This window comes from Erpetoichthys calabaricus, chromosome 9 (genome assembly GCF_900747795.2).
Source record: "Erpetoichthys calabaricus chromosome 9, fErpCal1.3, whole genome shotgun sequence".
Lineage (NCBI taxonomy): Eukaryota > Metazoa > Chordata > Cladistia > Polypteriformes > Polypteridae > Erpetoichthys > Erpetoichthys calabaricus.
In genome coordinates, this window is record NC_041402.2 from 7,349,698 (window position 1) to 7,365,794 (window position 16,097).

General features: G+C 42.4%; 1 protein-coding gene across 1 annotated transcript in view; it reads left to right on the top strand.

Annotated features, from left to right (window-relative positions):
* Positions 1-16,097, top strand: part of LOC114657342 (adenylate kinase isoenzyme 1) — a 250,686-nt gene that overhangs the window by 95,820 nt on the left and 138,769 nt on the right. Inside the window, exons 2-3 of the mRNA XM_051931594.1 lie at positions 952-1,138; positions 14,726-14,887. Coding sequence (XP_051787554.1) covers positions 952-1,138; positions 14,726-14,887 — 349 coding nt within the window. The remainder of the gene's footprint in view (positions 1-951; positions 1,139-14,725; positions 14,888-16,097) is intronic.

The following is a 16,097-nucleotide window of genomic DNA, read 5'->3' on the forward strand; positions in this document are numbered from 1 at the left end:
AACTGATCCCATTGACTGGCAAACCCTTCCCCTCCACCAACTAAACCCCAAGGCTCTCTCGCCTGACCTCAATCCAATAGAACACCTCTGGGTGGGACGTTATGTTTTGGTCCATCCGACACTTCAACCTGTCCAGGAGCTCAGTGATGCCCTAGTCCAGATCTGGGAGGAGATCCCCCAGGACACAATCCGTCACCTCATTAGGACGTTGTCGGGCATGGTGGGGGGGGGGGGCATACAAACTATTAAGTACGAGTTAGAGTTGCTGCAATGACATTTCTGCCAAATGGACTCGCCTACCTTGCCGCATCAGGTTTTCCCTTTGATTTTCGGGGTGTCCCTCTGTCGGTTGATCATTTTCATTTCCATCCTTTCGTTCCTCACACGTCACTATATCAGTCCATAGCAGTAGAGATAGCCAGCAGGATTTTTTTTTTCCCACTGAGATCTGATGTTTTTTCAAAGTGGTCCTTTCATTTTTTTTTGAGCAGTTTATTTACAACATTCAGAAATATTTTATATAAGATGAGTGCAACTTGAGCAGAAAGGCTTCCAACAATATATCTCTGCACACAGCTTCCAACATTTTACACGTTATAAAAACATATACCAGGTCAGGTGAAACACCCCAAGAGGGCCGCATCACAGAACTCCAATTTCCATGATGACCTGTGGGAAACTGTGCTGCTGCAAACCATGGAGGCTGCCATCTAGTACTCCTGGGGAGGTAATGCCCTGTGCACATTATCTCCCCTGGTCCCTCCCATCTCCTGGACGTCTAGGCTGGGTAAGGCTGCAGGCCGTCCCTTATCATAATTTATCTCCATTTCAAGAATGAGAAAAAAAACTTGTATTTTTGAGCACAGAAAAGGTGTTTTTTGAACCTTTAAGTATTAATTTGCCATGATGCCAACCCTAAAATTTTGTAAAGTGCCTCTTGATCTCTTGCAGAGCATGCTGACGGGCCTCATGTACTATCGCCCAGAAGACCCTTTGGCCTACCTAGAGAATTGTCTACAAAGGACACGGGAACTTGGAGGTCCCGAACATGTACGGTGGGATACGTTCATCACCCAAGATCGACGCTCCCTTCCGCCCATTAACGGGGGGCCAAATAAGAAACCCGTCTTCAGACCAGGTACATCTAGAAGCCAGCCATCGATCTTTCAGAATATTGTAGTCCTTTTTTAATTAATGTTCATCAGGTATCTGCCAATTGACTTGGTAGGCCAAACATTATGTTTCTGATGTTGTTGTTTTTCATTATTGAACTAACATTCACTTTTTTCTTCTTCCTGCACATTTCTGTAAATTGATATATATTTTTTTATTGTTGTATTATTTTATTTTGCCACATTTTGCTCCGTGTTGTGTAACAGCTGAGTTAGAATAAACAGGAATGGAGTCATTGGGCAAAGGAAAAAAAATGGGCTGCATGTATTAAGAAGAGCCATTATGTTTTATGGTCTCCAGTAGCCACTATGTGGCGCTAAGACCCGGAAAAGTCGGCTAACACTAAGAGCACATAGAGTGATTAATTCAGGAACTAAGGGGTGGAAGCCTTCAAAGAGGGGATGATGGCACCCAAGCATCTTGATTGGGCGGTTTTACTGAACTGCAATTCCCAGCCTGCCCCCTGCTGGTATCCTTATACGAGTTCCATCAGTGGGATACTGCCATTGTGTGCACAGGGAAAGAGCAAAGCCCTGGGAAGCAGTCACCCACCTTTCTTTCCGAGGAGGCCTCCCATCTTGGCAAGGAATTGGCACCCGTCTCCGTTGGGATGCCAGTCAGAATCCCATTTATTGGCACACATACTAGGAATTTGACTCTGGTGTTGAGGTCTCTCCAAGTGTAAGTTACATAATCGACGTACACACAACTGCTAATCACACCCCTGAGATAAAACAAACAAGACGGAGAATGTAAATATACAGGTGCATCTCAATAAATTAGAATATCATCGAAAAGTTCATTTATTTCTGTAATTCAATTCAAAAAGTGAAACTCGTATATTATTTAGATTCATTACACACAGAGTGATTTATTTCAAATGTTTTTTCTTTTCATTTTGCTGATTATGGCTTACAGGTTATGAAAACTCAAAATTCATTATCTCAGAAAATTAGAATATTACATAAGACCAATAAAAAAAATGATTTTTAATATATAAATGTTGGCCTACTGAAAAGTCTATCCATGTGGGCACTCAATAGTTGGTCGGGGCTCCTTGTACATGAATTACTGGCATGGAGGTGATCAGCTTGTGGCCCTGCTGAGTTGTTATGGAAGCCCAGGATGCGTTGATCGCGGCCTTCATCTCGTCTACATTGTGGGGTCTGGTGTCTCTCATCTTCCTCTTGATAGATTCTCGATGGGGTTTAGCTCAGGTGAGTTTGCTGGCCAATCAGGCACAGTGATACCACGGTCATTAAACTAGGTATTGGTAGTTTTCGCAGTGTGGGCGGGTGCCAAGTCCTACTGGAAAATGAAATCAGCATCTCCATGCTTCCCTCTGCTGACACGCTTTATGAAGTGACTTATGAAGGACTCTGAAATGTCCTGGTAGATGGCTGCGCTGACTTTGAACTTGATAAATAAAACACAGTGGACCAACACCAGCAGATGACATGGCTCCCCAAATCATCACTGACTGTGGAAACTTCACACTGGACCCTCAAGCAACTTGGATTCTGTGCCTCTACACTCTTCCTCCAGACTTTGGGACCTTGATTTCCAAAATTGACTTTCATCTGAAAAGAGGACTTTGGACCACTGAGCTGTTAACAGTCCAGTCAATTTTCTCCTTAGCCCAGGTAAGACGCTTCTGACATGGTCTCTGGTTTAGGAGTGGCCTGACACAAGGAATGCTGTGACAGGTGTAGCCCATGTCCCCATTATGTCTGTGTGTGGTGGATCTTGAAGCCCTGACTCCAGCCGCAGTCCACTCCTTGGGAATTCTCTCCAAATTCTTCAATGGGCTGTGCTTCACACTCCTCTCAAGGCCACGGTTATCCCTGTTCTGCTGTCACATTTTTTCCTTCCACTCAACTTTCCATTAATCTGCTTGGTTACGTCACTCTGTGAACAGCCAGCTTCTTTAGCAATGACTTTCTGTGGCTTCTCCTCCTTGTGGAGGGTCTCAATGACTGTCTTCTGGACAACTGTCACGTCAGCAGTCTGATTGTTTGGCCTACTGAACCAGACGGAGAGACCACTTAAAGGCCCAGGACCCCTTTGCAGGTGTTTTGGGTTAATTAACTGAGTAGAGTGTCACACTGGGAGTCTACAATATGGAACTTTTTCACAAATTCTAATTTTCTGAGATACTGAATTTTGGGTTTTCATTAGCTATAAGCCATAATCGGCAAAATGAAAAGAAATAAATGCTTGAAATATATCATATTGTGTGTAATGAATCTATATAATATATGAGTTTCACTTTTTGAATCGAAGTACTAATATAAATGAAACTTTTGATGATATTCTTATTTATTGAGATGCACCTGTAGACATACATTCAAGGTGCATCTGTTGGTCAGTGTAAGAAATGCTGAACTAAACATTTGATAACGAAGCTTTAACAATATGTAAACAGTACTGCGAAACCCTGGGTGGTACGGTGCCCAGCTTGATTAAGCTGAATTAACTGTTTGTGAGCTTGATGGCCTGTGAGAATAAACTGTTCTTACAGTGCATCCAGAAAGTATTCACAGCACATCACTTTTTCCACATTTTGTTATGTTACAGCCTTATTCCAAAATGGATTAAATTCATTTTTTTCCTTAGAATTCTACACACAACACCCCATAATGACAATGTGAAAAAATTTGACTTGAGATTTTTGCAAATTTATTAAAAATAAAAACATTGAGAAAGCACATGTACATAAGTATTCACAGCCTTTGCCATGAAGCTCAAAATTGAGCTCAGGTGCATCCTGTTTCCCCTGATCATCCTTGAGATGTTTCTGCAGCTTCATTGGAGGCCACCTGTGGTAAATTCAGTTGATTGGACATGATTTGGAAAGGCACACACCTGTCTATTGTGATAGTTGCCCGGACACCACCAGTCGGAGACCACATCTTTATAAAACACGTACGTTTATTTTCCATAAATAAACACAGTTCCACGCTACACACAATGCACACAGCAATAATCACCCTAATTCTCTCTCTATCTCAGTCCTTGGCCGCCTCTACTCCTCCAGGGAGCTTCGTCCTACTCCCACTCCCGACTCTGGCTCAATGACTGTAAGGAGTCGGCCCCTTTTATTCCCGCCCGGATGTGCTCCAGGTGGCTAATGACGTCCATCCGGCAGCACTTCCTGGTGTGGAAGAAGTGCTGCCCTTTGCCCCGGAAACACTCCGGACTTTCCTGGCAGATTCCTCCGCCATCTTGCCGAGTGTGGCGGAAGTAACAATATCCGGGTCCCACGAGATTTATAGTGCCCCAAGGCGGTGGCCACGGGTCCCAACAAGTCCAAAAGGTCTTTCTCCTTTCCCGTGGTCCTCTCCTGCTCCATGGCGGTTGTGCCCTCGTGGCCCGGAAGCTATTCCTGCCACCTTTCCGGTCCTTTCTGGCATCCCGGCCAGGTAATAATCCTGGCCACCTGCGACACTATATAAGGTCCCACAGTTGACAGTTCATGTCAGAGCACAAACCAAGCATGAAGTCAAAGGAATTGTCTGTAGACCTCCAAGACAGGATTGTCTCGAGGCACAAATCTGGGGAAGGTTACAGAAAAATTTCTGCTGCTTTGAAGGTCCCAATGAGCACAGTGGCCTCCATCATCCGTAAGTGGAAGAAGTTTGAAACCACCAGGACTCTTCCTAGAGCTGGCCGGCCATCTAAACTGAGCGATCGGGGGAGAAGGGCCTTAGTTAGGGAGGTGACCAAGAACCCGATGGTCACTCTGTCAGAGCTCCAGAGGTCCTCTGTGGAGATAGGAGAACCTTCCAGAAGGACAACCATCTCTGCAGCAATCCACCAATCAGGCCTGTATGGTAGAGTGGCCAGATGGAAGCCACTCCTTAGTAAAAGGCACATGGCAGCCCACCTGGAGTTTGCCAAAAGGCACCTGAAGCACTCTCAGACCATGAGAAAGAAAATTCTCTGGTCTGATGAGACAAAGATTGAACTCTTTGCTGTGAATACAAGGCGTCACGTTTGGAGGAAACCAGGCACTGCTCATCACCAGGCCAATACCATCCCTACAGTGAAGCATGGTGGTGGCAGCATCATGCTGTGGGGATGTTTTTCAGTGGCAGGGTCTGGGAGACTAGTCAGGATAAAGGGAAAGATGACTGCAGCAATGTACAGAGACATCCTGGATGAAAACCTGCTCCAGAGCGCTCTTGACCTCGGACTGGGGCGACGGTTCATCTTTCAGCAGGACAACGACCCTAAGCACACAGCCTAGATATCAAAGGAGTGGCGTCAGGACAACTCTGTGAATGTCCTTGAGTGGCCCAGCCAGAGCCCAGACTTGAATCTGATTGAACATCTCTGGAGAGATCTTAAAATGGCTGTGCACCGACGCTTCCCATCCAACCTGATGGAGCTTGAGAGGTGCTGCAAAGAGGAATGGGCGAAACTGGCCAAGGATAGGTGTGCCAAGCTTGTGGCATCATATTCAAAAAGACTTGAGGCTGTAATTGCTGCCAAAGGTGTATCGACAAAGTATTGAGCAAAGGCTGTGAATACTTATGTACATGGGATTTCTCAATTTTTTTATTTTTAATAAATTTGCAAAAATCTCAAGTAAACTTTTTTCACGTTGTCATTATGGGGTGTTGTGTGTAGAATTCTGAGGAAGAAAATGAATTTAATCCATTTTGGAATAAGGCTGTAACATAACAAAATGTGGAAAAAGTAGATGCACAGTATATCTATATAATAATCTATTACGCCTGGCCGATCAAGAGCGGTGTTTCGGGGTGGCAAGTGGGGAGACTGCCCCAGGCCCCCAGTCTAAGGAGGCCTCACTTTTGAGGTCTGCGTGTCCCGCTCGAGCGGATTTGTCAAGTTATATTCTCCAGTTATATTTTGATAAAGTCCACATGTTATCTTGCAAAAATTTAGCTGAATACTGTAATGAGAAAATCCGGTGTTTGTTAACATTATTTTTATTAAATTCGCTCACAAATTTATACAGTACACATATACGTGGCCCTGCATGGGGTTGGTCAGCCCTAGGCCCGCCCCCGCACACCCCTAAGGCCGCTCCTGTGGCCAATGGACAAAGTTCACAAAGGTTGTGGCCCGGACGTTAGGGGTCAGTGATGATCTTCTTTGCCCGTTTCATGATCTGTAAAGTGGGCAGACTGGCACCAGTAATATTTTTGGCGGACCTGACTCTTCGTTGTAGTCTGTTTTTTTTTTTTTTTTGTCAGGTTTGGTCACTGAGCTGAACCCCACTGTTATGGGTGAGCTGAGAACAAACTCAGTGACTGCTGTGTTGAACTGAATCAGCAGCTCCCATAGAAGGCTGAACTCTTCCTCTATTGTCACAGGAAATCCATTCGCTCTCGTTCCCTTTTTATGGTGGACCCTACAGCAAGGTCCATTGTCAAATAAGTATATTTAGTCAACCCAACCTGAATTACACATTAATATTCACAACATTCAAAAAATATTTTATATAACATTGCAACTCGAGCACTACATTTGGTCTCCCATTTCAAGTCCCGGGAGGTTACGTATCCCAGAAACGTGATGGTTTCCACAACTTTCACTACAGAATTACAATGTTGATAATGACACAAATATGAATTTTCACAAAGTTTGCTGCCTCGGTTTTTATGATGGCAATTTGCATTGACTCCAGAATGTTCTGAAGAGTGAGCAGATGAATTGCAATGAATTGCAAAGTCCCTCATAGCCATGAAAATGAACTTCATTCCAAAAAACCCACTGCATGTCAGCCCTGCCACAAAAGGACCTGCTGTAGTCATTTCAGTGATCCTCTCATATAACACGGGTGAGACGAGGACAAGGCTGGAGATCACTCTGTCATGCTGATTGAGTCAGAATAGAGAGGTGAAGAAGGTTTCAGGGCGCCCAAGAAAGTCCAGCAAGCGTCAGGACCGTCTCCTAAAGTTGATTCAGCTGCGGGCACTACCAGGGCAGAGCTTGCTCAGGAATGGCAGCAGCCAGGTGTGAGTGAGGCGAAAACTTTTGGAGGATGGCCTGGTGGGTGTGAAGAAGGGCAGCAAAGAAGCCATCAGGGACAGACTGATATTCTGGGATTGGACTTCTGGGGTCAAGTCATTGTCTCTGATGAATCCCCTTTCTGATTGTTTGGGGCATCCGGAAAAAAGAAAAGGTGAGTGGCTGTACCATCAGTCCTGTGTCATGCCAACAGTAAAGCATCCTGAGACCATTCATGTCAGCCAAGGCAGTGGGCTCACTCACAATTTTGCCTAAGAACACAGCCCTGAATGAAGACCAAGACATCCTCCGAGAGCAACTTCTCCCAACCATCCAACATGATGGAGCACCGGGCCATAAGGCAAAAGTGAGAACTAAGTAGCTTGGGGAACAAAATATCAAAATTTGGGGTCCATGGCCAGGAAACTCCCCATTAAGAACAAGAGGCAGGTGGGCAAATAAAAACCCACCAATTCTGACAAACTCCAAGCATTGATTATACAAGAATGGGCTGCCATCAGTCAGGGTTTGTCCCAGAAGTTGATTGACAACCTGCCAGGGTGAATTGCTGAGGTCTTGAAAAAGAAAGAAGGGCCAACATTGCAAATATGGACTCTTTACATAAACTTCATGTCCTTGTCAATAAAAGCCTTTGAAGCTCATGAAATGCTTGAAATTCTACTTCAGTACACCATAGAAACATCTGACGAAAAGATCTAAAAACACTGAAGCAGCAAAGCTGGTGAAAACCAACACTTGGGTCATTCTCAAAACTTTTGGCCATGGCTGCAAGTATGGAGAGGGGACATAATACTGTGGGACCTAAACTAAAGTCACCTGTCATCTCCACGGTTTTGAGAGTGTTTAGCTCCAGGTTGTTCCGACCACACCAAAGGGCCTACTGCTCAACCTCCTGTCTGTGTGAAGACTCGTCACCGATGAGCCCAGTGATGTTTGTGTTGTCCGCATATTTGATAAGTTTGACAGAGGGGTCCTCAGAGGTGCACTCATTAGTGTAGAGGGAGAAGAGCAGTGGGAAGAGCGCACATCCCTGGGGGGCTCCCGTGTTGATCGTACAGTAGTTAGATGAGAGGTTCCCCAGTTTCCCCAGAGGTTGTTGATCCATGGACAAGTGGATACAGGGACAGAGAGCTGGGTGGGTTTCGAGTGGATTATTGTGTCGAATGCAGAGCAGAAGTCCACATATTGGATCCTTGCCTATGTCTTTGGGTTTTCAAGATGTTGCAGGGTGTTGTGCAGACCTTCCTCATCCTGACCGATTCTCTCCAACAAGGGAGCTGTGATTTCCTTCAGGTGAGAGTGAACACCATCCTTGTCCTTCCATTGTGGCTACCCTTCCTGGCAGAGGAACCAGTTTCTATCCCGGTCAAGACGCCATACCATCTAGCATCCATTTTCCAACCCTATATCCTAACTACAGGGTCATGGGGGTCTGCTGGAGCCAATCCCAGCAAGGCAGGAAACAAACCCCCTAGGGACAATTTTAGGAAACTCACGCAGACACGGGGAGAACATACAAACTCCTAACTTCTAGTTCTGCTATTGGCTGCCAGTATACAGTATGTGACACTACAGCAGGAAGAGAAGGGTTAAAAACTGTTTAGCTTGGGTAGCCTTTGAGAGGAAATCCTGCCCTGACTCCTCCTTGGGTGATTAGCTGGGTGTGCCAGTACCCACCAGGAACCATCAACTAAGAAGAAAAGCCACTCAGAATGTAATACCACTGTGGGCGACACGTTAAGGCTCGGCTGGTGCTGTCAGCTGCACCGGTACAACGCAACCATTATTCATGCTATGCTTAAACCACAACAATTTACATGGAGGGATTTGGCATTGGGACTCCTAGAGATTGTTGATAGCATGTTTGCTTTTGTAATCAGCTGCGCTGCAAATTTACCCGTTCATCAATACGCTGCTTTTACTACATGCAAGATGGAAACTTAGCTAACAGAGACAAGTCCTACGTTACTACCCCTTTATTCATTATCACTGTTTAACCATGATAAAGACATAGATAACCATTACAAATGTCGGAAATAGTCATGGATAAAGGGAAAAAATTCTTCAAAAGTAAACAGTGTTGCCCCTTACAGCACAAATAGCCATAAAATATTATTAATAATTTACTGTATAATGTATAATAATGCATTACTGTCGTTTTTACACTAAAACTCAGCTGTGACAATCTGAATCTACCAAATGTATGTGTGTTTATAAGGGATGACAGGCATGGGCATGATTCATTACCCAGCCAGGAGGCCAATGTAATTAAGGAACAGGGGGAGCATCGGCTTCCCCAATACGCTAGAAATGGCAGACCAGGACTCCCACATAGGTACCTGCAAGGCATAATGGGAATTGTAGTCCTGTGGGGCAGCCCAGCTGTGTTCCCATTCCAGAGGGAGCTGCTGGCATTGGTATTCCCTGTTGTACAAGTTTTTTAATCAACCCGGATGTGGAAGGGTGTTTGCTTTTATCTTGGACCTGGGAGTATATCAGTGCCAAAAACTATGGAGCACGGCTCCTAGCAGCATCCCCTGGTGGAAACCAGGGACCCCAAAAGGTGTTGCTCTACAGCACTACAACTCCCAGCCTGCCCTGTGGGTGCCCATTGGTGTACCTTCCTCCCAGGTTGTTGCCACCAAGCAGTTTTGGGGAGTATTTATCTTGAATAATCCCTCTGTCCTTCCTTCAGACTGGCCACCCAGCTGGGTAATCTTCCTCCATCTAAACCAGCCAGGATGCCAGCGTACTCATTCTTCGGATTGCATGTAATGCTCAGACCATTTTGTAGGCAGGTAGCTTCCAGTCTCTTTCCATGTGTATTTGCCACCTGAGCATCTATCTATCTATCTATCTGTCTGTCTATCATATAGTGCCTTTCATATCTATCTATCTATAAGTTAGATAGATAGATAGATAGATAGATAGATATGAAAGGCATCTATCTATCTATAAGTTAGATAGATATGAAAGGCACTATATAACTTATAGATGGATAGATATGAAAGGCACTATATATCTATAAGTTATATAGTGCCTTTCATATCTATCTATCTATCTATCTATCTATCTATCTATCTATCTATCTATCTATCTATCTATCTATCTATCTATCATATAGTGCCTTTCATATCTATCTATCTATAAGTTAGATAGATATGAAAGGCACTATATAACTTATAGATGGATAGATATGAAAGGCACTATATATCTATAAGTTATATAGTGCCTTTCATATCTATCTGTTTATAAGTTATATAGTGCCTTTCATATCTATCTATCTATCTATCTATCTATCTATCTATCTATCTATCTATCTATCTATCTATCTATCTATCTATCACAAGTGGTTTCCACCATTGAATCTGAAATCAAATGCCGTGTTCTAGCTTATCCATTTTAAATTAAATGTACACCTTAGCAGTACATTGTGAAGAAACTGAAAGGGTCCGAGTGCTCTCTGAGTCCACAATTCTGATGTTTTCTGTTCTTTTAAGTTATCATAGCTAAAGGCATCAGCCACATCAGTAATGAGAAGGGTTATGCATACGTTATTAATGAATTGTTTGCACATTATGATGAGGGGTAGCTCAAGGCCTTTTTATGGGTCACCAGCAGCCACAGCTGTAGGGTCAGGTCAGCCTGCTTCCTGTAGTTTAACATATAAAGACTAAGTAACGTAACAAGAAAAAAATGACAAAAGCAAAAGGTATGGTAAAAGGAAAAGTACAAGACAATCAATAAACAAGAAAATACTACTAAAAAAAGCAAAAAGATATAACAGGAAAGAAAACAAGAACATATCCAGTAGAAAAAAAAATCACAAAGTGAAAAACAGAAGGAACAAAACGGAAGAAAAAGAAACAACAGCCAAGGAGCAAGCGACTGCAAAACTGCAACTGCACACTCCTCACACATCACTTCAACTCATTTTCTAAAACCGACTTTCTCCATCTTAGAAATGTTTTGATTTGCAGGATCCTCAGAAGCTCTTTTCTTCATTCATTTTAAGCAGAATGGACTGCTGGCTAGCACTCTAGTTTAGGTGCTTTAGGATTTCATGAAGTGAAGCACAGAGGCCAGTGAAAGTCTCCCGACATGCAGCATTAGTCTTTTATCCAGGGTCACTTACACTATTTGAGATATAATTGGTTGCGTTTCCTTTGTTTTTTCCACTTTGGATGACAGTCAGATGAATGGAGTTACTCAGGGTCACTTAGTGTCAGTAGCGGTATTTGAACCAATATCCTGATTGTATTAATAATAATAATAATAAATTATTATATATTCCCGAGAGGGAGTGCATTAGAGTGTGTATGCCTGATGAGCCCAGAATGAGGGCGAAACACGTGTCGCGTACTCTTTGCATTATTTGACAGTAAACTATTTCAACCATTCTATGATCTGCTTCTCACAACTGAGGGCACCGTGGCGGATGTTAGCAGGCTTGCTGGCCAACCACAAGCGTTACCTGGTAGGTAACCACCCAAATAATCAGATTGTGACACAGACTACGAATGCCGTGAATATATATATAAGTGGTGAGAGAGAGTTAGCCAGTTGAAGGCAGGGGATGATTAGGGGGCCAGAAATTGACGAACCTGTAATGGGTAATTTAGCCAGGACATCAGGAAACGCCCCTGCTCTTTTATGGAGGCTACCCAGGGGTCTTTGTTAATCACAGAGAATCAGGATCTCAGTTTTATAGGAGTGACGGCACCATTTTTACAACTCGGTGTCCCCATCACTGCACTGGCACATCGTGATCCACGCACAGACTGCAGGATTAGTGCCCCCTGCTGGCCTCATCCACACCTCTTCCAGCACCAACCCAAGCTTTTATCTAGATGGCCTCCCATCCAAGCCTGAACATGATTAGCTTCAGGTGGATGAAGTTCAAAGTCCAAAGTTTTAACTCTTATGCCACACTGCCTGCCGCCTTATTATTCCTGATTTTTTTAGAGCATGAAGTGGAATCTTATACTATGCTGGCCTCCCAGGATAAATAAAACTACTAAAGGAGGCAAAAATCTTTAGCTGTTGGGCCCATAAACTCTGAGATTATCTACCTACCAATTATAAAACCACGTGTGTGGTCTTGGCATTTCAGGGTGTACTCCGACTAGGCCTGTTTGTTCCATACCAGGCCCAAACACGATTGTCCCCCCTCTCCCTACTCCTCCACTGGCCTGCACTTACACTGTGCTTAATGTTCTGTGGCCCTGGTACCAAATTTCTATGCAGTACACTATTGTTTTACTGTTTTTAGTTATTAACTAGTTATTTATTACTATCTATTTCAAATTTTTACTATCTATTTACTTACCTATTATGTATTACTCCATTGTAGTACAGTATAGTTCTTGCACTTGTCCTGTGTTTGTCTGTTTTGCACAATGGAGGTCCAATTTTTTCGTGCCACTGTATGCTGCAATGCGGTGTATTGCACTACATCCCCTTCTGAATTTAATAATAATAATCCATCCATCCATCCATTATCCAACCCACTGAATCCGAACACAGGGTCACGGGGGTCTGCTGGAGCCAATCCCAGCCAACACAGGGCACAAGGCAGGAACCAATCCCGGGTAGGGTGCCAACCCACCGCAGGACACACACAAACACACCCACACACCAAGCACACACTAGGGCCAATTTAGAATCGCCAATCCACCTAACCAGCATGTCTTTGGACTGTGGGAGGAAACCGGAGCGTCTGGAGGAAACCCACGCAGACACGGGGAGAACATGCAAACTCCACGCAGGGAGGACCCGGGAAGCGAACTCGCCACAGTGCCGCCAATAATAATAATAATAATAATAATAATAATTCATTACATTTATATAGCGCTTTTCTCAGTACTCAAAGCGCTATCCACACAGGGAGGAACCGGGAAACGAACCCACAATCTTCCACAGTCTCCTTACTGCAAAGCAGCAGCACTACCACTGCGCCACCTGTGTCGATTTAATTAATTAATTTAATATTAATTAGGGGTACTTTATTTTTCTACTGCTAACAGAAACTCTGAAAAACGGTACTTTTTTTTTTTTGGCTTGACTTAAAAACAGATCAATACCCAGGCATTGCATTTATAAAATGTGGGAAAGACATAAATACGATGAATATGGAAAATAGCTTCATAAATGAAAGACACAAAGTTCGACACGGTGCGTGTTATCCGGTGCAGACTGTTAAAAAGTACAACATTCTCTTGTCCAACGGCCAAAACACACACGTCGTAAATTAAATAAGTCGATTCTACTTATTGACTAACTCTAGGAATGCCTTCAAGGCAGTGAACTCAAAGGCATCATTAGGATGCTATACTACCGTATTTACTCGCGTATAAGTCGGGTCCTGAAAAATCAATCGTAAAATCAGACCCTGACTTATACACCCGTTCAAAAATACAACACTTAAATATATCTTCTTGCCTTCTCCAATCTCGCATCAGTTTCTCAGACGCATCGACTTTTATTGCAGTGCAGTTACCAATTTCTTTCGCCACTTCAGTGACTTTTAATTTAAAACCAGCTTCATATTTTCTTCTGATCGAATGCTCCATCGTAGATAAGGGATGCTCTTACGATAAAGGTGTATGAGGGTGTGAGATACAAAAAACACAAATCAGTGCAAACGTCACTTTGGAATAGTTCAGGTATTACCGTGTTGTCACATGGGCACAATACATAGAAAAAAAAAGGCCGTGTGCTCCGTGGTTACTCTCTCAGGTGGGCGTTAGCATATCATAATCTCTTGGACCAATAGTGTGAGTTTTTTCTAAATTCGACTTATACGACCAACATTATAAAATAGCGGAAAATTAAGCCCCGACTTATCCACGGGAGAACTTAAAACACGAGTATATATGGTACATCCATATAAGAAGTTATCTGTGTTTTATAACAGTTGTCTAAAAACTTTTTGTATGATGACTTTATTAGACCTGCCATTGCTGTGTCCAAACATTATTGTATTTGCAAAACAACGTGTGGCTTGAGTATATACGGTATTTCCTTTTTTACATGGTGGGCTCAGTTATTAAAGTAAAAACAATAAAAACTAAAAGTAAGGTATGGCAACTTTAATTTGAAGTACATACTTAGAGACAAATAAGAGTCGGACGATAAAGTTCTGCACTCAGTATAGAAAAATGTGAGGGGGGTCTCCTGACTTGACGGCCGAGTCAGTCCTTTAACTTTGGGTAAGGAGCACAATATTAACGAGTTCTCTTTCACAAAGTGAGAATGAAGTCATTTCTTGGGTCAATTGTCACATCAGCATACAAGTTTGGTTAGTTTAGCAGTCCAGGATGTAGACATAAAGTCCCGTTGTGTCAAAACGTGAGTTGTAATTGGTAGGCTATTTCTGTTACAGCAGTATTTTGAATTTATAAGGATATTTTTATTTTTCTCATAGAAATTGCACTTTAGGTCTTCTCACTTTGAGTACATAAATATAGGAATGAACTGTTCATTTCTTCAGCATTTCTTTTTAAAGTTCATATTTATTTATTACCCTTTTTTCTTTTAATTTTCTGTACAGATGTTGGACCAGGCCCTTATCGCCGTTATGAGCGACTTCCTCCAATCCAGACTCAGTTTTCAATTGAAAGTGATTCCGACATGAAAGAAACGTCGGGATTAATTCAGGAGTATGATGTCTTCGACCCCACCAAGCCACGGCCACACATTATCTTTGTCGTTGGTGAGACTCTCCATTGATACTTTCAAGCAGATACCTCAACAGTGCCCTCCATGATGTGTGGGACAAAGACATATTTTTCCTTCATTTACCACTTCTTTGCTCCACAGTTTACTATTGGGTTATTCTATGTCAAATCAACCGATCTTCCAGGAATCCCACGCACTTTGGTCTTGCACAATTCTGAAACAGATAGCAGATGTACCCATGTTATAGCTAGAGAGAGAGAGAGAGATGGACAGATAAATATGAAAGGGACAATATAATTGATAGATAATAGTAGTTTGGTATAGTTGGCAGGATAACAGATAGATAGATAGACAGACAGATAGATGAGATGTCAAAGACACTAAATGATGGACATAGCAAAGGTGTTGTCAGTTCTACATGGTGAGACTGAAATGTCTGCAGTTCTCCTTAAATCAAAGTCTGTAATGTGCACTTTAATCACAAGTCTGAATTGTTTAAGTTGTAACTGGGCGATTCCATGGCAAGTCAAGCAATGGCCAACGCACTTCAGACTCAAAAAATTCTGGAGAAATGATCAGGTGTACCCATGTAGAACCAACAACACCTTTTCTATGTCATTTAATGTCTTTGACATCTTATCTGTCTGTCTGTCTGTCTGTTATCCTGCCAACTATACCAAAAGAAGTACTATTATCTATTATATAGTGCCTTTTCATATCTATCTATCTATCAATCATATAGTACCTTTCCCATCTATCTATCTATCTATCTATCTATCTATCTATCAATCTATCTATCTATCTATCTATCTATCTATCTATCTATCTATCTATCTATCAATCATATAGTACCTTTCCCATCTATCTATCTATCTATCTATCTATCTATCTATCTATCTATCTATCTATCTATCTATCTATCTATCTATCTATCTATCTATCATATAGTGCCTTTCCTATCTATCTATCTATCTATCTATCTATCTATCTATCTATCTATCTATCTATCTATCTATCTATCTATCTATCTATCTATTATATAGTGCCTTTCATCTCTATCTATTATATGGTGCCTTTCATCTCTATCCATGTATCTACTGTATCTATCTATTATATAGTGCCTTTCATATTTATCTTTCTATTATATAGTGCCTTTCATCTCTGTCTATCTATTATATGGTGCCTTTCATCTCTATCTATTTATCTACTGTATCTATTATATAGTGCCTTTCATATCTATTATA